Source organism: Vulpes lagopus, chromosome 4 (genome assembly GCF_018345385.1).
Source record: "Vulpes lagopus strain Blue_001 chromosome 4, ASM1834538v1, whole genome shotgun sequence".
Taxonomy (NCBI): Eukaryota; Metazoa; Chordata; class Mammalia; order Carnivora; family Canidae; genus Vulpes; species Vulpes lagopus.
In genome coordinates, this window is record NC_054827.1 from 68,540,945 (window position 1) to 68,567,305 (window position 26,361).

The 26,361-nt window shown below is 37.2% G+C and overlaps 1 protein-coding gene across 1 annotated transcript in view; it reads left to right on the forward strand.

Moving 5' to 3' along the window:
- Nucleotides 1-12,566: 12,566 nt before the first annotated feature.
- SLCO4C1 (solute carrier organic anion transporter family member 4C1) overlaps nt 12,567-26,361 on the forward strand; it is a 78,439-nt gene continuing 64,644 nt past the window's right edge. Inside the window, exons 1-2 of the mRNA XM_041753871.1 lie at nt 12,567-12,939; nt 16,379-16,642. Coding sequence (XP_041609805.1) covers nt 12,621-12,939; nt 16,379-16,642 — 583 coding nt within the window. The 5' untranslated portion in view covers nt 12,567-12,620. The remainder of the gene's footprint in view (nt 12,940-16,378; nt 16,643-26,361) is intronic.

The following is a 26,361-nucleotide window of genomic DNA, read 5'->3' on the forward strand; positions in this document are numbered from 1 at the left end:
ATATACATCAAGAGTAAACCTAAAGTAATTTATGGTCTTTGAGTGATAATAATTTGTCAGTGTAGTTTCATCACTTGTAACAAATGTGCTAATCTGCTGAGGGATGTTGATAATGGAGGAGGCTACGCATGTGAATGTAGGACAGGGGCTAGGGTTTACATGGAAAATCTTGTGCTTCCTCTCATTTTTTTTGTCATAAACCTAAAACAGAGCTCTAAAATTAAAATCTATTATAAAGAATTTACTCCTGACATATAAGACTATTTTTTCCCATATAATTACTCATTTCCCCCTCCTTTTCTTCCTGACATAACTTATTTCATGCTGGGTGTAGCTAGTTTTGCCTTCATGTGTATGACTTCGCCACTCTAAGTAAATGTCATACTCCTTAAGGGAAAGGGTTCTCTTTTATTCCTTTAAATTTTCTTTCTTCCAAGTACATAGATGCCTTGCTCTCTCTCTGTTTGTAAATAAAATATAAGAAAATGTTTATTCTTCAGAATAATGTTCAATATTATTTTCCCTTCACTTGTGTTCTGTATTCTATAATTTTTCTTCAGCAATGCTGACATCATTACTGTTTTTTGATTAATGTGATTTTTAGCACTTCTTGCTTCTTAAAGCATTGGAGACAGCCAGTAGCATTTTCTCTTTTAAGGAGAAAAAACTTATAGGACTCCTTAGGAAAACAGGATTTACTTGTTCTGGAAACTGATACTGAAATGAGTATTACTGAGTTATTTCTTCCTTGTCTCTAAGACTAAAAAGAAAACATCTTATGTTACTTCACTCTCATGAACTAATAAAAGGAAGTATGTTCTTAAAGTTTTCAAATGTGAATTTTATATAAAAGTCATTGCATAATATAATAAGCATTATTTTAAATAGCAGGTATGTTAAAGCTGCACAAGTGTTTTTCATATCCTATTGTGTAGGCAAAATGATGGCTCCTCCAAAACATCTATCTCCTGATCTCTGGAGGCTGAAGATGGAATTACGGTTCTAATTAGATAATCCTTCTAATTAAAATAGAGGGATTATCCTGGATTTTCTAGGATAAATGTAATCACAAGGATCCTGAAATGTGGAAGAGAGAAGCAGGAGAATCACTGTCAGAATGATGTGATGTGAGAAACACCGAACTGCCTATTTCTTGCTTTGAAGATAGGAGGGAGGGGGGGCTATGAGACAAAGATTGCCAACACCTTAATTATAATCCAGCAAAACCCCTTTTGCATTTCTGACCTTCATATTGTAAAATAATCGATTTTTATTGTCTTAAAGTCACTAGTTGTGGTAATTTGTTAAAGCAGCTATAGGAAACTAATCATACCTATCCATATCAGCCTTCAAAAACACTTAAAGGAATGACACTATCATAGATATAATCTTCGTCAAATATTGTATTTCTTCCCCTCGCTGACATTTTCCGGTCACCTCGAAGTTAGATATTACTCATTCTGGCCAATGAAATGTGAGCAAAAGTGCAATGGGTCTCTTTCAGATCAGAATATTTTCTTCTGCTTGTATGGTTCAGATGGTACAACTAAAGTGGTAGGTTCTTGATCACCCCGGGGTCACAGAGTGTATACGTAGAGCAACCACTCTCAAATCCTTATTGAACATATAGTGAAGCTACACAAAAACTTTTTATTATGTTAAGCCACCACAATTTGAGTGGCAATTTGTTACTGCAATAGGACATAGTTTATCCTTTAAAAAAATACAGATTCCAAGTTATAGCTTAGTAAAGATCAGGGACTAAGTTTCTCTGATTTCTACAATTCTGGCTTAAAGATAGAGTTTACAGTATTTAAAAGATCGTCTTTTAAATCCTATCTACATGGTCTATTACATCCTATCTACACTTTAGCACACAAGATTTCCAATTCCAAATTGTGCTCTCTGGCTACAGACTAAAAGGAAAACTGGGTATCTTCCTGAAAAAACTTAAAAAAAAAAAAGCCATACCTTCTTTATGAATGGTGGTCGTGGTCAGTAGCAGAATAAGATGCAGTTATTCACATTAAAGATGGTGTTTTATTTTTGTTTAGAGGTAATCCCATCTTTTCATGAAAGTGCCTGAACCAGGGTCTATTGTAATGCCTGGTGATGAGCCAGCATTTTTCTTAAAGAGCTTTAGGCCTCTCATATGCCTGAACAACTATTTCTTTAGAAGTTGAGAGTTCTCTAAAAACCAAGAGTTATGACTTTATCTTAGCCTGGAAGTTTTTAAAGGCAAGTTGTTGCCGTTTGATCCAGTTAATTATAGAAGAACTTCAGTGTGAATTTGTTACGTAAATTAACTGAAGGTGGACTGTAGGTTGTATATTTCTTCACAGAGCCCGGGAGCTTATCAACCCAAAGACCACTAGGTGCCAAACTAAAATTTTTACACATCCAATGTTTTTAGCATAGCCCAAGTAAACATATTTTTATTCATTTTGAGCTGGTTTGCTTTGCATATCATGGAAAACTACGTCTTGCCATAGTTACACTCTGTAGGTATAAAACATTGCAAGCTACTGCTGCCCTGTGGAGCTCTGTGATCCAGACTTCCTGCTCAGCTGTTGAGTGACATCACCTATCTATCATATGGTTGTCATTAGGATTCAGTTTTTTGAGGGAGGTTGGACCAAGGGCCTCAGTGACTCACTAACTTTTGACTAGACGCAACTCTCAGTTCCTTGTCATGTGGGCCTGTCCGTGTGGGCTCACATCATAGACCTTGCTTCATTAGAGCAGCAAGCTAAAAGAGCCACAGAGTAAGTACAAGCAAAATAGTTTTCTATAGCCTAGTCTCAGAATGGACATCACATCAGGTTTTTTTTTTTTTTTTTTTTTTTTGTAGGCTTAAAGTCTTAATTTTTGCACTTATTTTGCCATTAATTCATAGGAAATGGATTCCATCAGCTCAGGCTCCTTTCCATTGGTTCTCACCAAGTATGTGGCTCTGGGTGGAGCAGGTTGGCACTTCAGTTGAACCCAAATACTTTTTTTGCTTCCTTTTTTTTCTGGTCACTTTCCTTCACACACTTCAAGAAGCAATCTTGGCTCTTTGAGTGCTTAATACACTTGATATGTACATTAATTCCCTTGACAAGAATCTCGCCTTTAACTTGTTTACAACAATGCCAACAGCATGCTGGGTAACACTGTACATGGTAACGTTTGCCATGGTAACATTGTGGAGTGTTCCTTTTTGAACAGTGCCTACTCCCTTGATGTCTACAATATCACCTTTCTCGTGGATTCATATATATGAAGCCAAAGGAACAACTAAGTGTTTCCTAAAAGGGCTAGAGAACATACAATGGGTACCTCTCCTGTTTCCCTTTGTGTTAGTCATCTTGGCGACTTACTGGAAGATGGTGTTTCTGGCTGAAAGGCAACATCATTTTTAAAAATTTAAACATTTTAAATTTATTTTAGAGAGAGAGAGCGAACAGAAGGTGAAGGGCAGAGAGAAGGAGAGGGAGAGAATCTCAAGCAGACTCCCTGCTGACTTTGGAACCCACATGAGGTTGATCTCAGGACCCTGAGATCATGACTCTGAGATCATGACCCAGAGTCAGATGCTTAACTGACTGAACCACCCAGGCACCCTATATCTCAATACTTTTTTAAAAAGCTAAACTATAACTTTATTCTGATGTCACAAGTTTTCCCACCCATATTCTTCTATTTTAGGACCTAATTCGATATGTCACATTGTGTTTTGTCATGCTTCCTTAGTCTCCTTGATCTGTGATCATTCTATCCTTGCGTTTCATGAACTTGAAATTTTTTTGAATAACTGGTGGTTTTTGGTAGAATGTCCCTCAATTTGGGTTTAATTGATATTGTTTCATGATTATGCTGAAGTTTTACATTATGGGAAAGATTTCACACAGAGGTGATCTTCCCTTTCCTTTGGATCATATCATGGATACATGATGTCATTATATATCGCCAGTATTGTTAACCTTGATGATTTGGTCAAGTTTGTATAAACCAGGTTTCAGTCCAGCAAAGTTCCTTTTTTTTTTTTTTTATCATTTCACCCCTTCCATTTTTGGAATATTTTGTATGTTGGAGACAAGTTGTTACTTTTAGCCAGTACACACAAGGGATGGGGATGACATAATGGCCTAAGTACCAGAAGACAGGGTTCATTGAGAGCAATTTCAGAAACTGCACATTATACTATGAAAGGAAATGCAGGCATACAGTGGTAGGTAAGGTAAAGATGTAGTGGGTAAGGTAAGGATGCAATAATGTACATAAATGACGCAACATGTTTCTGTCAAGATGAAAGGTAGCTATTATGATAATTATTACAATAATTGTTTTGTGGCTCTCAAGTTGACTCATTCAACAAATGTTCGTGGAACTCTTACTAGGATAGAACTGGAAATACAAAACTCTGGTTTTGGAGGATAATAATAAACAGGTTAAAGGAAATATTTGTGAATTATAACAAATGATATAAGGAAAGCAATCAGGACAAGGTGACACAGAATGTGTATCTGTGTGCATGTCTGATGACTACTTCAGTCAAATAGAAAAAGCCTTCCTGAGATGACATTTATGCTGGGATTGAATGCTCAGAAAACATCAGCTTTACAAGATCCTGGAAAGTAACATCCCAGGAAGAGAGAAAAGCAAGTTCGAGAGCCACAAGGTGGAGAAGAGTTTGCTATGTGAAGGAAATAGGAGAACCTCATGACTAAAGCATATTTAGCAAGGGATAAAGTGCCGTGGACTAATGTTGGAGGTAGGCAGGGGCTAAAATATATAGGACCTTGTAGGCCATGCGAAGAACATCATTCATTTTACTCTAAGTATGATGGAAAGCATTGGAGAGTTTTATGAAAGGTAATAACAAGATCTTATTTTTACAAATTTTGGTCTAACTGCAAAATTATAGAAACCTTGCAAGAATAGTGCAAGGAAGTTCCATACACCCTTCACATGAGGTGAAAATTATATGACAATGCCAGCTTTGTATTTTTCTGATCAAATCTATTTTATTCAAAACATCTAACATGGTATACTGGCCTTTACTTTTCTAGGATTCAAAAAAAAAAAAAAAGAGACAGTATTTCTATCCTATTATATAAGAACCAGAAATAATAATAATAATTAGATCCCATTCTCTTTAAATTTTTAGATAATAACTGAAAAAATGTTGGGGGAGAACTATTAAAATTGTCTGTAGTGTTTATGTTTAGGACAGCCACAGATTGGTACCTATTGGCCAATGGGAAACTATTTTCCTGATCGTCTTCTATTGTCTTGTGTCACTCCAAGTGTTCCACAAGCAATTTTATTTGCTGGTTGAGTTTTAGCTTAGGATGTTTGCCTTTACTCTTGACTTTTTAATTCTTTTTTGACAAGGAAATACGGGTATAATTTTCAGAACCATGGACATTATAAAAGAATGCGTAAATGATTCCAAAGCTTTGATACCAGCTATGATGCTTGGATGTATGACACATGCATTATAGTAACCAAATAATGTTTATGCTTACAGTATCTTCATGTTTTTAGCATACCACACTTACTGTTTTATTATCCTTTGGTAAGTCTTGCGCGGCATTTGTTCAATATACCTTTTGTATTCAGGTACATTATTTGGGAGAGTATTTGTTGGTGTACAATTGTGTATGCCTTACTGTTTTATGATTCATCCCACTCCCTGAATGACCTCAAAAGCAGGTAGTCTCCTCATCTGGCTACATTCTTGTTTTCTCACTTTCCACCCACATCCCAGAACTGAATCTTTCCTTCTTTGCAAACATGTACTTTAAATGCCTTAGACGCTTATAGAGAACAAGAGTTTAGCTAAACAGGATATCAGAAGCCTGAGAAATCTTGAGTCTATTCAGTCAAGGAGTTCTAAGAAAGGAAAGTAGTTCTAACCAACAAACGTCTTAGTGAACTCATGAATGTTCCAGTTAAAATACAACACGGTCCATTTATTTGCTTGGCCAAAGCAAACCTTCTTTATCTCAGATAATAGTCTTTGCTCTGACGTCCACTTGGAGTGCTATTAATGCAGTAATTCCAGCTTTCTTTTGATTAGCGTAAACATATCATTTTCAATTTTTTACTTTCAGCCTATTAGCATTTACATTTGAAGTGTATTTCTTGTAGACAGTATGTAATTGGCTCTTGCTTTTTATGTGACATCTGATCATCTTTTCCTTTGAAGTAGAACATTTATCCTATTTCCATTTAATGTAATTATTAATATAGTTTGGCCTAAATCATCACCTTGTTCCATGTTTTCTTTTTGTCTTATCCATTTTTGTTCCTTTTGTTCCACTTTTCAGCCTTCTTTTGGATTAATGGAATATTTTTATCACTCCACTTTATCTCCCTTATCGGCTCTTTTATTGTTGCTATTTTAGAAGTTGCTCTAGGACTTACAAGTCATTTTAATATTCTACCTTTGACATATTACTGCACATATAAATGTATAAATATGTCATTTCAGATATAAAATATTTATAATAATATCCTTCCATATATGTATGTATGTATATATGTATTTACATTTCTCTTTACCTGGCCTTTGAACCTCTGTCATACATTTTAGCTTTACATAACTTAAGAATACCACAATGCTTTAAAATTTTTGTTTAAGCAATTTATCTTTTAAAGAGACAGAAATAATTTTAAAAATCACATATATTATCGATCTTGAACTACATTTTGTTTCTGGTGCTCTTTATTCCTTTGTATGATTTATAAATCATTATTTTCACAGGGTATCATTTTCCATCTGCCTGAAGGACTTCTTTTAACGTGTGTGTATGTGTGTGGGGGGGTCTGGGTATTACATTATTCCAGTTTTCTTTTCTTTTTTTGCTTTTAATGTCTGAAAACTTCATTATTTTACCTTCTTTTCTGAATATTGGCCACTGTCTCGCTAACCCCTTCATATGAATCTCTCTGTGGTCTAGGATGGTTTCTACATATGAAGATGCTATCTGTACTGTGCTGAATATTTGAGGGAACACTCTGCATAGCAACTCTGCAACTTTCTCCTCTCTAGTATTGTTTTACACATTTTAGCCATCTTGGTGACTCTGAACCTTCAATTTTGTCTCCTCAACTCAGAATCTGCTGGGTTTTCTGCACATTTCACCTCCAGCCCCACCCTTCCCACGCTGTCACTTGAAAACTTGCTCAAGGCAGTAAATTGCTCACTTAGTTCACTTCCTGTCTCTTAAAGACTACTTTTTCTATTACTTGAAATCTACGTGTCTTGAAACTTTTTTTCCTTCATCTACTTTTTTCTTCTTTTAAGTATTTCAAATAGAAGTTAAATCTGGTCTCTGCTATTATTCTATCTTGTCTGGAAATGGAAGTCCCTCCCCTGGCTGTACTTTTAATGCCCATTTAAATTTTTTTTCTTGCAAATATGCCTTTGTTTCACCACTGCCTCAGAAGTTTTACTTCCTGCAGTTCTTTAGTATTCTTTTCTCTTTCTAGTCTAGCAAAATTTCCGCTCCTCTGATAAGTTGAAGTATGGAGATCTTTGTGTCTTCTCTTCAATCAAAGAAGACACTTTGATTCTGTGAATTTTCTCTGATGCCCACTTAAGAAATTTTCTATTTTCTTATCTCTTGTGTAGGGTATAAAATCGTTGTCCTTGTCCTTTAGGAACATGCTCTGAGAGCTTTCACAAGCTATAAAGTAGAAATGTAAAGGTTTTTAAAGGTTTTGCTTTGTTTTATTCATGTCTACAACTTGAGCTCTGTTCATTAAAGCTCTTATTTGTATTTACATTATTTTATCAATTAACAGTAGCCTGCTAACTCTCTCAACCTCATACTAGACCTCTACCAACTACCAACAAATTGTAAAAAGACTACTATGAAAGAATATTCTCACTTACCACTATCACTCCACCTGTTACTGGCCTTCTCCTGCTTCTTATTGCATCGAGCTTTTAGGTGCATTTAACATTAATCTGCCTAGAAACAGGCTGCTGGAACAAATAACATCTTGATGTCCCTTGTAGTTCCATAAATCTAAATTCTAATAACCACCATCATCTACTTTGTTAAGAAACAGTAGTGGTAAAATTATAGGAATGACGGGATTAGAGTGGCAGCATGGCTGCTTTTCTATTTGGTAAAGCTGGTATTTTGTCATGATAATGACATTGTGATTATGCAAATTATATAAAATCATAATATTGAAGACTGTTTTTCTGGCATCAAAATCAGATCTTGGGTAGCAAAGAAATATAATTTATAATATTACCCTAATTGTCCATTTGCTATAGGATAATTTCTTCAGTTTAAAGCATTTCTTGATTTATATATAAACCCAACTATGCCATTGTCACTATACCGAATGTGATATTTGTATCATAAATATCCTCCTATAAAATTCCCAGTGTTTTGAGTAAATTATAATAATAATCACTTATCAGTAAAAAGCTTAACGATACTGTACAGTAAAGTTTACACTAGTATGCGTTTTTCACTGCTTACTGGGTTATCTTTCTTATGGGATTATAGTATTAAATGTTTACATGTTTTCCTTTTTAAAATTATAATCATACATGTTTATGGATATTCATCTTTCCATAGATTTATGATTACTATTACTAAAGAAAATATAATTGTAATATTTTTGAAACATAAATGTATCTTTCTGTGTGACTGCAATCAGAAAGTCTTAAAAATAATCTAGTTTAGCATTAAATTTTTTCTTAGATATGATTTAATTATGCATTTTACAGGGCATTTAAAATAAAAAAGACAAATGAATAATACTAAGAAGATCTCTTAGATTGTGCCATTTCTTTTATTTAATAAATATAAGATCCAGTGGTATTAATAAGTCCTTAATAGTGGGATTTTTAATCACCTCAATAAAATCTGCACTTGACCATCTTTGTATTCAGGCTCTCTCAAGGTTCTATAATTTTAATATTCTGTGAACATCATAGTGTTTTACTACTAAAGGATTTACATCCAGTTTACAATTGGAAGGGAACTAATAGACTATTAAAAGCACACAGAAAGAAAAATGGTAAAGTGCTCAATATAGGCATATTAGTATATTTCCATCCTATAGGTATATCTACCTGGAAGGCCAACATATAATGATAAGATTTCTTTTAGGCATGGAATCAGGGCAAGGGGAGTTAGTGAATAATCTTGATAGCTTCTGTCATGAAGCCACTTTATCTTGTTGTTATCCAATTCCTGAAGGGAAAGACCTATGGCACATTCCAGAGAATGGTCCCTAGGCAAGGACATCTGCTCCTGTGTACATTGTTGAAGCTTTACCATAAAATTTGGATACTATTCTTTATTCCATTCTCTACCCTTTAAGAATTCAGCAAATGAAATCCAGTAAAAGAATAGAAATTTATTAATTACCTGCTGAAATTTAACATGGTGTATTTTGACTTTACCCTATATTGACCAAAGAATTAAAAAACAACTATTCACAGAATTATAAGGAAAAAAATCAATACAAATTTATTCTGCTTCGTTTTGTCTTTGTTGCAAACATGAACCCCCTTCCTTCCATCATTGCAGCACAAAAGATGTAAGGGAACAGGAAAGTGGTGTTGATAACACTTTCAGTAAGAGCAAGAAGTATTTAAGATGAAGCAACAGCACTTTCACTAATCTTTAAATAAATTTCTACTCTCTAGCACTGCAAGAGTGCAGATTTCTCCTTACTCCGGATGAATTTAAGTGCACGATGATTATGCTACTTTGATTTTGGTAGTGTATTTGAATTTGTTAATTCAAAGCTGCAAAAGAGTTCTTAAGCCATGGCTGTGTTTAATGATATTTCATCAAAGCAAAATTTGCTGGTTGTTTAAATTACTTCATAGATGAAATGGTGATAATACATATATTTACACATTTAGGCATCCCTCAAGTCCATTTCTGTGGAAACTTTTTACAATAGAAGGCTATGGAGATTCCATATCAAGCCTAATTTGCATATCTGTAAAATCTGAATATCTGCAGTTCAGAGCAGACTTAGTCTTCCGATCCTTATCAACATCAGATCACATGACTGTTGACCTCTTAGAACTGTTAGAAAAAATTCTACCGGACAGTGATAGGCTGTAGCAATTCAAAGAGAGAAAATGCAAGGTTGAGGAGGGTATCTGACTGAGAGAACTTTGAGTTCAGGTCCTGCACAAGTGTCAGGCCATTTACTAGCTGTATAACTTTAGGAGAGTTACCAATCCTCTCTGGAAGTATAGATTCTTTAATATGTAACATGTCGATAATAGGTATTGCTCTAGTAAGGATTAATAATGGAATATAGAGGGGATCTCTGGGTGGCTCGGTGGTTTAGCGCCTGCCTTTGGCTCAGGGCGCGATCCTGGAGTCCCGGAATCAAGTCCCACATCGGGCTCCAGGCATGGAGCCTGCTTCTCCCTCTGCCTGCGTCTCTTCCTCTCTCTGTGTCTTTGTCTATCATGAATAAATAAATAAATAAATCTTTAAAAACATAATGGAATATAGAGAAGAAATTTAAAAAATAATAGTTCCTACTTCTACTCCATCTCTATGTTCTTGGCCAGTCTAGACTGTCAGGGATCTAGGGACAGGATGTATATCTGTTCAAAGTAAGATACATGTAATTTTTATCTTGATCCCTGAGCTCAGTAAATAAAACAGATATAATTGAAATACAATTTTCACAAAATAGTAGATATCATGTAACATGCACTGTGTATTTTCTTCTGAATTCTAGTTTATCTCATAACTAAGTGATGGTGCTTGAAAGCCTTCCTCTAGACTATTTTAAACAAGGTTAGGGACTAAAGTAAAAAGAAATAAGCACATCCTGGTTTAGGATGAGGGGTAACCTTTCCATCACTGTATTCTCTTCTCTGGGAATGGATACCATCGTCATGTACTACCCAATCGTGGCTATTCAGGAAGTACTAGCACTGAATCTAGAAGTAGCTTCTTGGACAGGCAATCAGCCAGGTGTTAAATGAAGACAGCACAACTTGGAAACTCTCTCCAGAACTTCACTGATTAATATTTAGTGAAGTAATCTTTTAATGAAGGGACCCTTATAAATGAATAATAGTATTATGTATTGAAAACAATATAATTCAGCATGTAAAGTGTCTAGGAGCATCTGAGACCTCTCAACTTTGCTAAAGGTAGTCCAGACACATTGTTTTGAAGTTCCTTTTATAATCAATAATTAGATTTGAGGAAGTAGCTTCCTTAATACTCTGCAGTCTTATGAAACATAACAGCTTTGTGTGTGTAGCCCTGATTACCCAGCAAAAAGGAAATTTATGTGACTTATATTATGTCCCTTATTGCAATCAACATTTCAGTTAGGGTAAGATCAACATCTTGAGATATTGATGCAGTTTTAAAAATGTCTTCGTTTAAAATATATTACTTTAGTATTTAATATATTTAAATATATCGGTATATCTTTAGAAAGCAAAGAGCGTGGGTCCTTTGAAAGCCTGATCATGTCATGATCATGTCAGTCCTTGGTTTCAAACCTTCCTGTTCCACTGGCCATGGAAGCCAAAGTCCTTATGAGGCCTCCGAGGTTTACCCCAGTCACTTCTTCACCAACAGCATGCCTCCCCCTGCCTCAACTGCTATTGTTCTCCAACCATTTCATTCACCCCAGCCACTCTATTCTGCACATGGGACTCCCCCCTTTATCCCCTTGAGGTCTTTGCTCAAACTCAATGAGGCTTTTTTGCCGGACCATCATTTAAAAAATTTATTTGTTTTTTTATTAGAGAGAGCCGGAGAGCACAAGAGGGAGAGGGAGGAGCGGACTTCCCGCCGGGCAGGGAGGGAGCCCGCCTTGAGGCTTGATTCCAGGACCCTGACATCACGACCGGAGTCCGAAGGCCCACCCCAGGACTGAGCCACCCAGGCGCCCCTCCCTGATCTACCATTTTTTGATGAATGAATGAGTGAAAGAACGAATGGATTGTAACTACTGCCTAACGGTGTGAGGTTGCTCCCAGTGTGTTTTTAAATATATTCCACAGGTAGCCATGATCACGTGAACATCAGCTTTGCTGACCTTAAGCTATGCAGTCTACATCAGAAAGCATACCCTGTATGTGGAGGCTTTGGGGACTCAGAATCTCTGGATCTTCAGTTTTGGGGTAGTCACATCAGACCGGCTGACGCTGCGAGGTCCCGGACCCCGGGGAGGCGAGGCTGCGGGTGGGGATTTCTGCTTCCAGGGAGGATGACGGGGGAGCGCCCAGTCCCCAGCACTGCCTCGGGCGCGGGATTCCGGGCGGCGCAGCGCCAGTCCGGCTCGGGGGCCCGCCAAGAGGACCCGCGGGACAGTTTCTGGAAGGATCTCCCGGAGCAACGGCGGCAGCGGAGGGGGCTCTGGAGGCCCGCGGACTGCCGGGGGGGGGGGGGGGGGGGGGGGAGGGGGGGCGCCTAGCTCGGGGCAGGGGCGGGGCCTAGCTCGGGGCGGGGGCGGGGCCTAGCTCGGGCGGGGCGGGGCCTAGGTCGGGCGGGGCGGGGCGGGGCCCGCACGGGGGCGCTGCCACCTGCGCGGGGGCGGAGCCAGCGGCCCGGTGTCTCGGGCGCCCCGACGCGCGGGGCCGCGGAGAGCGCGGCGCGACCATGCAGGGCGGCGGCGGCATCGAGAACCCGGCTTTCGTCGCCTCCAGCCCGGAGCCCCCGCGCCGCCCGCCGGCGTCGCCCTCCCACGTGGAGGTGTCGGACCTGTCGCCCACCGCCCGGCCGCCGCCCGCGCCGCCCGCGGGGCCCCCGTCGCCGGCCGCCGGCCCCCTTGCCTCCCGAGAGGCGCCCGGGCCCGAGCCGCTGGCCGAGTTTGAGGAGGGGCCGTGCGGGTGCGGGGACTTGCAGCCGCGGAGCCTCCAGCGCTGCAACACGCCTCCGGGCTTCCTGCTCTACTACTGCCTCCTGGCCCTCACGCAAGGTAGTGCGGGCGCCGCCGGGGCGGCCGGGGCGCGGCGGGGGCGAGGGGGCGCGCGGGGCGCAGGTCCGCGCGGGGCAGGCGCGCGGGGCAGGTGCGCGGGGGGCAGGTGCGGGGCGCGCGGCAGGTGCGCGGGGGCGGGTGCGCGGGGGTGGGGGGGCAGGTGAGCGGGGCGGGGGCAGGTGCGCGGGGCGGGGGCAGGTGCGCGGCAGCCCCGACTGGGGACCTGCAGCCGCCGGCCACCGAAGTGCAGCGGGCGGGGCGCCAGCCGGGGCAGCTCTTCCTCAGTAGCTACTTTTCACACTGGCCGTACGACTTTTTTTTTCCCCCCTTTTTGCGTTTCTGTTCTACCTCAGTTTCCCCGATTCGATTCCTTCCAGGAAGGTCGAAATTACCGGAGCCTCGGCTTGGGAATGGTCGGTTTACACTCGGGGTAACCGTTCTGTGCGACGGCCGCCTATCGATTTAGCTAAAACTCCTCGCTAAAGGGATATTCGTTTATTTACTTATTTTGGGTGTGTGTGTAAATCTATTGTTTCTGGAAAGGAAGGGTCAATTTGCAGGGGGGGGTAGGGTAGTTGGGGAAGGGGCTCGGGGGCAGCGTTCGTGTTTCGCGAGTGTTTAGGTTGAGGCGTGAGCGGAGGTGCAGGTGCAGGTGCAGGTGCAGGTGCAGCCCCGGGATGTTCAAGCAGAGGCTGCAGACCTCGCGGAAAGGCGAGGCTTCTGAAACGCGGAGCTGGGCAGGATCTGTTTTGTTCCGGGAGCTCCTTTAGGGTCCCTTGGGAGTGACGGATAAAGTCCACGTTTATACCCTTGGGAGTTTGCGGTCTACACCTGGTTTGGAGGAGTGAGTGGTAGAGGAGGAGCGGCTCCCGGGAAAGAAAGCCTCGAGAAGGTGCAGGTGTTGCTGAGTTGCCTGATGCACGGGGTCAAAGAAAGAAACGGGCAGGTGCCCTAAGGTGACAGACCCGAGGAGAGGGGGTACCAGATGGAGCACCCTGAAGGAAATAAATGCTGCAACTCAGAATCTGATGGCCTGTAGATTTTCTTGGGTCAATGGAACCCTAGTTTCAAAGTTTTTGGTTAAAGAGGCTACCCAGAGCTGATTGGAAGAAAAGTCATCCGGGAAATAGTTTTGGGGAGAGGGAGGAGTTGGAGATGCTCTTTTTTATTTTATTTTATTTTATTTTATTTTATTTTATTTTATTTTATATTTTATTTTACTTTATATTTTATTTTATTTCATTATTTTATTTAATTTTATTTATTTTATTTTATTATTTTTTGGAGACACTCTTTTTAAAAGATTAACAGAAGAGTAAATCTAAATACATTCTCTCTCTTCTTATTCCTGCTCCCCTTACTCAGGGCCCCTCGCTATTGCACATATAGGTTAAGGAAGTTAACGTTGGTTGCAAGTCAACTGCAGCTCTTCTGCCAACGATTGCTTTGAGCCAAGAAGTTATTTCCCTTTCCACCTCTCTGGTCCCCACGCAAGTTCGCCTTCTCTCAATGCCTTGGTCTTAGTTGTCCAAAATCTGTGGTGAGACATTTCAGTGCCAAAGGAATGCAAAGTTCAAAGAAGTTGGACACACGTAAACTTTGTCTTACCTTAAAACATATTCTTAAATTTCTGTGTTCCAGAATACATGATTTGTTCCAGAGCACTTCCATGTAATATAAAATAAGATTATTAGCAAAGGTTATTGGCACTCCTAGAAAACTGTGCCCCTTAGCCACTAGCTGCATCTACCCAGAGGCTCCCAATTTAAGAAGCATAATCCTAGATGAAGGTGACCCAATAAGTTCTTGTTTCAGTTTAAAGTTGAATTATTACCATTTAAGTTTGGATCATTACCACGTTTCTCAGACATGATCCTTGGGAGGTCCATTTCCATGGTATATTAAGAAGCATTTGATTGGGGAAAAACAAAAACCCCAAACGTGTCAGGGTAGTTTACTTAACTCAGAATTTCTCAAAGATAAACAGGATTTCTCTTAGCACCTTACCTTCTAACATGCGTCCTATTTTCATATATGTACAATAGAGACATGTAGTATGCAATATTTCATGAAATTCCTTTTTAAAAGGGAGAGTTCTTAGAACTTCTGTAACATAGAATTCAGAGTGGTATGCTTAGGCTTAAAATGCTATCCCCACCCCCCCCCAAGAGTTTATAAGTTTACTTAGAGAAGTTTTATCATACCTGAGTTTTTCATGATGGACCTGTAATCAGTATAGCAAGTGTGTTGGAGAGTTGATTTTTTTGGGGGGGTGGGGGTGGGGAGGAGGTGATTTTCATAATCTTAGGTAAATTTATCTCATAAGCATGCCATTCCCAGGTACATTAGACACTTTACTTTTAAATTTCAAGAATCACAAATTGGCTTTTGACTTATTAAACTGGCATACAAGCAAAATCATGAAAAAAAAAGTAAAATCCTGTTAGGACTTTTAGAATTAATTATATCAATTTTCTTGACATATATTCCAGTTACAATCTTGATAAAGCAAAGTTTAAAGAGGATATAGAAATCATGGCTTGTGTGTACTCTGTTAAGGAATGAATGAAAATGCATGATATCTTCTTAAGTAAATGGGTAACTAGTTAAAAACTGTATTTTGATCCAATGCTTTTTATTTTCAATTTATAATGATGTTTAAACTCCTGTAAATTTAACGGAGGGGATATTTTTGTTAAGCCACTCACAGTTAGATTTCCAGCTTTACCTTGTGTACCTTGTATTTTCCATCAGAGTTGTAATTAGCAATGAAGTGTATATTTTTAATTTTTTTTGCATATGATTTAGACTGCCAGTGGTTGAAATGACTCTTAGATAGCGTGTGTTTATTTTTGCTCTCAGATCTTTTAAACTATAATTTTCATGTCTATAAAAGTGTTAGAGGAAAAGAGGTGTGAGAGCTCAATTTCACCTTTCATAAGACTAAGTGAAGCATCTCTAGTTATATATAAACATGTTTAATAATTGAACAACCTGGGACACAATTGGGCGTTACTTTAATGACCTCTTGAGTCCCTTGAACTTTTTATACTCTTCTGGGTGAGGTGTATGAGAGTATACTACTCTTGGAGTCTCTCTAGTGAACTGGATTCATGATTTTTTATTTGTCATATAGAGAAAAAATGAACTTAGCTACAATTTAGTATGTGGTAAGCATCGATTTTATGGACACTTGAAAATTCACAAGTATACCATTTAAAAGCAAACTGATTTTTAAGGAAGTATGTTTGCATTGCTAGCCTTGAAACTTTGAGACTTTCAGAATTGGTACATTAACAACAACAACAAAAAAATCAAAATAAATTCATAGCCAAACTTCAGTTGCAACCAAATGTTAGTATGCTGTGTTAAAAATTGTAACCCATATGGTAAAGTTAATAAAAATCACCCACTTATGTTTTCTTTTCTCTCTTTTTAGGTGTTGTAGTAAATGGCCTCGTAAATATTAGCATTTCCACTATTGAGAAGCGCTATGAAATGAAGAGTTCTCTGACGGGCCTGATATCATCAAGCTATGATATCTCATTCTGTTTGTTATCTTTATTTGTGTCATTCTTTGGCGAAAGAGGACACAAACCAAGATGGCTTGCATTTGCATCCTTTATGATAGGACTGGGAGCCCTTGTATTTTCAATGCCAAAATTTTTTAGTGGAAGATACCAATTGGGGTCTTTTTTTGAAGGTAAGTTCCTGTTTTGTTTTAGTTTTAATGTAAGAAGTATTGTAAAATAAGGCTTTTAACTCTGTATTCCAACTACTTTGTACAGGTCAGTAGGGTACAGACTTCCTCTCCTCCACTGCTTACTGCTTTGTTTTGATGTGAATTGTGTAAAATAGGAGATTATCGAGAATGCATTATTCAGAATTTATTCGCATTATTAATCCTTTGATACTCATTCCCCAAATTACGCACAGTCCTCCTCAAAAAGCAATGATCGATTTTGTTTGTGCTTGTAACCTCATTGGGGTTCTAAGACCTATAGACTTCCCCTTTGTGGTTTTATTTGCTGAGCTTACAGGTCTGCCCCTGGACATGTTGATTCCTGATTCCTGAGTTAAGGAGAGGTGAAATTTATAGGAGAACTAAGTTTCCCTAGAAACTGAAGCTAGCTGTACTTATGACTGTAGTTTAGAGACTCAGAACTTCATGAGTTATCTAATGTGTTGCTCTGGTTAGTTGAGAAGTACATTATTCAAAGACTCAAAAGGAAATTTGACTGTATTTCTACTCCTCCTCCCTGCCAAAGAATCATTTTTAATGGGAAAACAATTACATAGAGCCAGAGAGATATGCTAATGAAGTCCTTAACATTTTTATTGTCTTTCCTGGGACTATTAATAGCAAATTGAGAAAAAGAGAGCTATAAAATGAACTTTTCAGGAGTTAGGTAAGTGAAGAAAAGGCTTAGGGTAAGAAGAAAGGAGAATTGAGGCCTGCCGCAATATAGGCATTCTTTTTAAAAGGTTAAGGTTGTTACATTTGTGAGTTTTAATATTGAAAACTAATATTTGTTGTGCCCAAGATCGCAAATCCAAGAAACCACCAAGGAGCCGACACCGATGCAAACACACGAGGGTTTATTTACAAGCTCAAGCTTGGGTCCAAGTGTATCCGACACAGCAGAGCAGGGACTTGGATCCCGAAGTGGGTTACAGCTGGGTTTTTTATAGGCTGGTCTAGGGGACCTCCAGAAGGGATGGAAGAATTCTAAGATGGGACTTTCTACCCTTTCTACCATGGGCTTGGGCTCTGTTGTCTTTCTGATATGGGATTACCTGCCGAGGACATTGAGGACATTCTGCACTTTTTCCCCTTAAAGTTCAGCTCTTATTCACAGGGGCCTAAGATGGCTGTACTTGTGCTAATGGTAAACTTTAGGTGGGATGGCCTTAATTTTTCTCGGCCTCCACATGTTAATGTGTTAAAATTCCTTTTTATTTAAAGATTTTATTTATTTACTCATGAGAGAGACATAAAGAGTGGCAGAGACGTGGGCAGAGGGAAAAGCAGGCTCCCTGGGAGGAGCCTGATGTGGGACTTGATCCCAGGACCCTGGGATCATGGGATCACGACCTGAGCCAAAGGCAGATGCCCAGGTGCCCCTAAAGTGTTAACATTCCTAAGACCAACTTCCAAATTATAGAATGACAACAAATAGGAAAATATTTTTAACAACTTAACAATAATATTTTTAACAATTATGCAACGTGGTTTTGGGAGTATGCTTATTAGGTAAGCTGACTTTATTTTGGAAATAGAATATGCAAGCAAATAGGACCAATAGAGGGTTTTTTTTTTTTTAATTTTATTTATTTATTTATTTATTTATTTATTCATTTATTTATTTATTTTCCAGTAGAGGGTGTTTTCAAAGTGTGGTAGACTTTGGAGTACATGAGATAAGGAAAGTATGTTATCAGTGGAAAGATAACTTCTATAGATTCTAGTACATTATCTAAGATCGGACAAGATTTTGTAATGCCAATGTCACATAATTTCATTGGAGGTAGTTTTAGGAACAAGGCACACTAGGTTTTAGTAAGACACCTCTGAAATTCAACAGTAAAGTAAAATCTAAACTTGAGTCTGTCACATAAGAAACATGATACCAATTCCATGATAGCGAAAATACCGTGTTTTTAGCATTTACGTGGTAATCTTTGTACTAAATCAAAGTCCTCACTCTTGCGGTTGATCATATGCCCTACTTGTTCTTTAACTATATGAACTTTGATAAAATCTCTGACTCTAACCAAAAACATAACACCTGTTCGAGTATTAAAGCCTGATCTTCCTTCAGCAATCTTCCTAGCTTCATGTCTTTGCTGTACACACTTTGAATTGCAGCTAATCTGAACAATTTCTATTTCCCAATGGGAAATGACCACAAATTAAGGTGTGTGAGTGGGGGCTAGAGATAAAGCCAGGAAGATTGCTAAAACCAGGTCACAAACTTTTAGTATATTATGCTGTACTCTGCAAGTTTTCATTAAGTTCCATTTGATATGTCTTAGTGATATTTTTTATTATTTTACTTGAAGTAGATTAGATAGAGGGATTGGCTAATATGTGAGGTTTTTAGTCTACATTAGACTCATAATTTAAATAATAGCTTATCATTGGCAAATGGAAATCAAAACTCATACAATGAATATTTATTGATACAGACTGTACATGGTGTAATAAAACAATAAAACAGTTACATGCCATTAGGATTTTATGCAGTAGTGGGAAGAAATACAAAGTTGATAAGCAAATAAACAAGATATTTGAAGATTAAGGGAACAAATAATATGGAGTAATAGGGTATAAAAGGGAAGATACGTAGACAAAGGAAGGCCGTTGTGATAATAACTGCATAACGAGGACCCACTTTTCAAAGATGCTTTCCAGGCTGGAGAAAAGCATAATATAGGGCCTTGGAGGAGGAAAGAGCTTGGTAGGTTTTAGGAATCATCACTTTGGCCAGCATGACCAAAGCAAGGGGAGGACATGGCATGAGATGAATTTAAAGAGATAGGTAGACACCAGCATGAGGGATTAACATTTTCCTTTAAGTGCAGTGGGAAGTCATGAGAAAGTTTTCCTTTTATTTTTTAAAAAATATATTTTTTTTTTTTATTTGAGAGAGGGCAGGAAGCACAGGATCGGCGGTGGGGGTGTGTGTGTGTGGAGGGTGGGCCGAGGGAGAGGGAGCAGCAGACTCCCCACTGAACAGGGAGCTCAACTACTGACTACTAGTATGCAGGGCTCTTCCCAGGACCCCAAGATCATGACCTGAGCAGAAGGCAGATACTTAATGAACTGAGCCGCCCAGGAGCCCAGAGAAAGAGAAAGTTTTCCATAAGAAAGTGCATGATCTTATGTTTCAGAATGATCATTTTAGCTTCTTTTGTTCTGAAGAATGAGAGTAAATGGGAGAAAATCAGCTAGGAGTTTTTTGGTTGTTTTTTTTTTTTTTTAACTAGAGTCCAGGTGAGAGATAAAGGTAGTCAGACTGGGTTGGTATCAGTAGGGATCTAAAGGAGTGGCTGATTCTCAATATATTTTCAAGGACAAAGAGATAGGACTTTTTGGTAGATTGATTACAGAAGAGGAGTGATTAATGACTCCTTGGTATTTGGCTTGACCAACTGGGGCCATTCACTAGAATGTAGAAGAATGGCATTAGGGGTGGAAGTTGAGAAATCAGGTTTGGAATTAGTGTGAACTGCGTATTATATATATGTTGTAATATATTTTTTGAACATAACATGTTTATATAAGTGTATGAATTACTCTTTAGTTTTCATTCCTAGAAGCGCTCAAATTGGGTTTGAAGGGCTTCCTCATTCTAATTTTTGGTAGATAATGCCACATTGACTTTTAGGAAGCAATGGAACTCTCTCAGAGTCAATATGTAAAAATGCCTCCTTGCTATTTTGAATTTTTGCATTTTTTTCCCTTGAAGGTTTTCTTTAATATGTAGGTATTTACAATATAGCAGATACAAAACTCAGGACTGAAACCACATTACATATCTAAAGGAAAGGAACCCAGGTATTTGGAAACAGAAGAAATGCTAAATATCATAAATACGTGCTTTTACAATGTAGAACCTTAGGACAAGCTGTGAAGTGAGTGATTCATACTGATTTCATAGAGAGTTCAATAATAGCTAAAACTAACTGTAGTTTTTATGCCTTGTTTAATGTTTTTAAATTTTTATTTCTCATAGGTTTATTAACTATATTGAACAGTTTCAATATTTTTATGAATTTATTCATTTTGAAGTGTTTACATATTGCATGATTATTTTTATGAATTTAAACCATTTCCCCCCAATTTTAAATAGCCATTATAATAATCTGTACTTTTCTTAAAAACATATAATAACGTGGGATGCCTGCGTGGCTCAGTCGGTTAAGCGTCTGCCTTCAGCTCAGGTCATGATCCCAGAATCCTGAGATCTAGCCCCACATCCAACTCCTTGCTCAGTAGAGTGTACTTCTTCCTCTGCCCCTCTCCCTCTGTACTCCCTTCCCCTCAACTCTCTTTCTCAAATACATAAATAAAATCTTTAAAAATAATAGTAACTTGTCTGTTCAAAAAAGTTAATCCACCTTTGCATATTTTAGACTCTATAACTAAAATTCTTAGTGATTTGTTCAAGTCTAAGAAGAGTGTGTAAGAAAACTGGAGATCAGTGGGAAAAGGAAACAAAGGAGTTGAAAACTTTCTGTAAATAAATTAGAAACAAGGGCATGTGCAATCTTGTTAGGTAATATAAAATAAATAACCCAAAAAGCCTCACACTAAGAAATCATTTTATTAGTTGAAGTCGTACATGTAATTTAATTTGAAAAGGACATTGAGAGAGTTAGTGTTTTCCTTTATGTGCTTTTTTGTTGTTGTTTGAACTTGAGAAAAGTCAGAGCTCAGTTTGGATGAAATCATCTCTGTAAGAGGAGATCAAGGTAATATAATATAGTTGGTAAGTAGAGGAAAACAAAATGTGAAATATGATAAGCATGTATAATTTCCACAGGTGTGAGAAAAACACAAAAGGAGGTCAAGAGTCAGCAAAAGGTAGAAAAGTTGTTTGAAATAGCTTGAATTTTCTATTCTGTAAAAAATAAATTTAAGTAGGTTCAGGAAAGTATTGTTTTAAGGGAAACTTTTATGATGACCTAAGGGTTGGGGTGATTAACTTTGGAGATAATAACATTTATCAAAGGAAGTTTTGGTTGTTATTGGTTGCAAAAAAGAGGAAGAATTAAAATTGAGAGAAATGCTTCTCAGGACTAATTTTTATATATGGTAGCCTGAAAATAGAATAGTGTCATAAAATATTTTCAAGTAAATAATATTTGACATTCACTTTTGATATATCAATTTGTTATAACATGTTTTAATATAACTTTCAGGTATTGTAAACATGTGAAAGTAGATCTTTACCACATAACATTTTGTTTTCATCCAACCACTTTTTAATTCCTTGTGAATGAGTGTTAATTTAATGGTGTTATGGACAATAATCTTTTTGTCTCTTTGAGACTTTGCGAGGGTGGGGGTCATTAGTAAATACTTAGAAATTACGGAGAAGTAATTACTAAGTCCAGTGAAACTCTTTTTCCCTATTGACCAATAATTGGATAACTTTTTCTAAGTTGTATTATTTTCACGTTTCTCTTTTCCATTCCTTCCCCTCAGGAAAAGATAGCTCTCAACACTTTCCATTTGCTTCAACACTAAATTTCTAATGTTTTAGATTGGTATTTCAGGAAGAATTCTGTACCAAAGGATGTTTGCTAAGCAAGGTGACTATTAAAATGTTGAGCTAGGAAAATAATTAGCTTGGGATTCAATATATGATTTAATTTTAGTTACTATTTTGTATTTTATCTTCTTTCATAAGGATTTTTTTTTTAATATGGAATACGTGCCTTGATTGGAGAAGACATAGGGCCAAGAATCTTCTAATTTTACAATCGCTAACTTAATACAGTGTACTTTAATTTCACTGAGCCTCTGAGTGTCCTTCTTTCTTAATATTCCTTCTTCCTTATAAAAAATCAGTTTTATTTTTCTTATATTTCAATTTTATTATAACAAATGAATAAAAAGCAAAAAGATATCTTAGAGATACAATGATGTAATAAAACAAATGATTCAAAAGAGTTATAAATTCTATACATACAATAAAAGAGCTAGAATTAAGTTTTAGGGGTAGTCAGTGCTCCAGATGAAACTAGCACAAGTTTTAATATTCAAGGCACTTTCGTCTTCCCCAAATTTCCTGGATTATATGAGTTACCCTGGATGCTTGCTACCATCATTTAATGCCCCTTGGGGATCCTGATTCAGCAAGTCTGGAGGACTCAGGATTTTATTTTATTTTTTTTAAAGCTACCCAGGTTATCAGTCCATTTGAGGAAACATATGTCCAAATTGGTGCTTAATTATTTTTGTAAAGTCTCAGCTGTGGACATAGAGGTTACTTTTCATTTCAGGATTATTGCTTTATAAATTCCTTTAAAATAGAAGTCTCACAACTGTCATGGAATACTAGATACTTTAATGTATCCAGTTTTGTTGGACTTCAAATGACCACACTTCTAAAATAGAGGAAACTAAGAAAATTAAGTCGGAAGGCATGTGTCAGTGACATGTTAGCACAAACTCATTTCTGCTCAGAGCTATAATTTGTAGATAGAGATTTATAAGTGCATGCCCTTGAGCAAAAGAATATAATGTCTCAGCATTTCCCAAGTATGATCTGCAGAGCACAGTTTCTGAAGCTATTTAAAATATATTAAAAATATGTTCCATGGTTCAATGAGTTTGGGAAAATGGAAGTTAAGTGTCTCTGATGCATCTCTGTAAAAGTTGATGCAGTTTGTGAATCTTTAGCTAGAGGATGTGATATGTACCAAAAGACCCCACTGTTAACGCTTGCCTCCTTTACTCTGCTTCTACTGCTCACTTTATGTTTTCTGCTCCAGAGAAGTGTTTTGGAGAACAGGCTTTGGGAATTCTGTTCCATGCTGTCTTATGTCGTTTTGGAAGGCTGTGTTGAATTTAGAAACTTCATTACGACCAGCATTAGCACAGCCTGTGTTGGATGGTAGGAGTTCAACAAAGGTTTGTTGAGTTGTCAAATATATTAATGAATGAATGGATCCTTTCAGCGAAAGCATAGTAGGAGTCTAATGACTTCCCTTCCACAGAAGGCAGTAAGAGTAGTTAATGTCAGATAGAGGCAGTTTGGATGCTCTGTTCACATTTTAATATAAACTGGGCCAAAAGAGTAATGGGGAGTTTTTCTCTTTCTTTCTTTCTTTCTTTCTTTCTTTCTTTCTTTCTTTCTTTCATTGGCCACTGAATTGGGGGGAATTGTGTTATCAGAGGTATCAGAGGCAAAGCATTGACAGTCTTTATGGGTGAGATTTGGGATCTGAAAAATTTGCAGTGTGGAAAAAGGAAGCTAAAACGAGAAGCATATTCAGAAATAGTAACACAATGCTTTGATACTCTACTTTTGTTTTTTGTCTTAATTGCTTGCTAAACTGTTCATTTCGCTGTGTAGCTACCATGCTTCTAAGGTGATGCTAAAATGGCAGAGTGATTTGATAGACTATTTAGTAGTGATTACCTTTATTTGCTTTCATGTATAAAATAAAAGGAAATGCTCTGATAAGGCATTCAAGTCGACCATAGGCATAGTTGTGTCTTACTGGTATACTGTATGGGAGGTAATTATTAAGCAATGCTTTTTGTCGCTTCCTCAGAAAGGTTGGTAAGAATGTGGTTTGTGGCAAGAAAGAAATGAGGAAATTCTATTTTCTAAGTCACTGTTCTTAAAAATGCATCAATTAGCCATTGTGTGTTTTAATGTATTTTTCCCTTTATTTTAATACTATGAGCACATCACATTGAGTAGAAGTATGCAGCAGTTGAGCAGGAATATTAGGGTCAAAGCTGAATTTAAATTTTTGCTTGAATGTGGTGTGATAGAGCTGTGTGGCCCTGGATAAGCTTTACTATAAATTATGATGATGATAATAACTCCTACCTCATAGGAGACTGTACACATACAGTGATAAAGCAGTGCCTGGTGCATGGTAAGTGCTCATTAAATGGTAGCAATGAATAATAATAATCTCATGATTATTAAGTAATGGCTATTTAAGTAATGGAGATTTTTGTGTGAACATAGTTCTCATTTCTCTAGGTTGGATGCCCAGGAGTAAAACAACTGGGTCATGTAATGGTTCAAGATTTTTTTTTTTTTTTTTTGAGAACTGTTTAAGATAGCAAAAAACTATCTTTCTTGGTTTGTTTAGTTATTAGCAGTGATAGTTACAAAATCATATGAACAACTAAAAATTTTTCAAAATGATACTTATTTTTTTTTTTTTTTTGGTCAGTGTCACTTGATATTGGTAAATCTCTAAAGTCTGGCTCAACACTTCCAAAATAATATATTTAGGGAGTGTTTTAGCTATATTCTTAGGTGGTAAGAAAATAAATTTGGTATAGCTCAGCTTAAATGAATCTACTCAAAATACTATACTAAAATATTATTTTTTAAATAGTCAAAGTGCTTCTTTATCCTTAATTTTTTATCTAATTTTAAACATGGTACATCCTTTGCAAGCCCTTCAGAATATTAAAACCAAACAAAACCAAAAAGAAATGGGATAAAAGGGGGAAAATGGCATAAATGCAACTGGAAAGGAAGGAAGTAAATTTTCATAACACAAGTTAGGATTACCCACTGCTGATATTGTTTAGCCTTCTTAATGTATATATATGTTTATACACATATTCATAAATAGTCACATATTATACACACGCTTAAATTACACAGTCATTAACACATACTCATGCACACTCACATCCACATAGTCTTACCAACATTTATACATCTTACTCACATTTATACATTATGCATTTAAATGTACATTTTAAGGAAACATCATTTTGAATTTTTAAATACCTACTTTTTGTTTAAGAATATATATTGGACATGGTTATGTTAAAAAACAGTTGCAAAATATTTATGCTTTTATATTCATTTTATAAATAGCCTATTTAATCAGCCCTCTTTTGTTGTGTTTTTTATTAACACATTTTTTCTGGTTAGAGAAGACATATGGATCATTGCGGACAATTTGGATAATACTAAGAAATAGAGGAAAAAGCAATTCATTATTTTTTCTCAAGGAAAGCAATGTTGAGAATGTTAATGTTTTTAGTGTGCCTATTTCTTATAGAGTTAATATATTTTGTATAATTTGTAACCTTTGAGCATTCTTATTCTTGCATAACATTCCATTTTAAACTTTAACCATTCTCATAAAGTTGAGTATTTATATTTAAAAAGGTTTTTATTGTAAATTACCTCATGCTAACATTGTTACATTTAAAGATTTTACTATATTTTGGTAATTGGGCAGTATATAACATTTTGTAATTGGCTTTTTCACTCAGAATAATTCTGTAAAAACTCATCGGAGTTGTGTTTATCAATTGTTCATTCCTTTTTATTGCTAATTACTAAGTAGTTCATTTTATGGATGTATTATGCATGGTTTGTTTAACAATTCACCTATGAAAGGACATCTTAGCTGATCCGTTGTTTGGCTGTTACAAATAAAGTTATGAACATTTGTACAGATTTTTGTGTGAACATAGTTCTCATTTCTCTAGGTTGGATGCTCAGGAGTAAAACAACTGGGTCATGTAATAGTTCAGTTTTTTTTTGTTTTTGTTTTTGTTTTTGTTTTGAGAACGGTTAAACTATTTTCCAGAGAGACTATACCATTTTATAGCCCACCAGCAAAGAATGAGTGATCCCATCCTTGCCATCCTTTGATGCCGTTATTATTTTTTATTTTAGCCATTCTGATAGATTG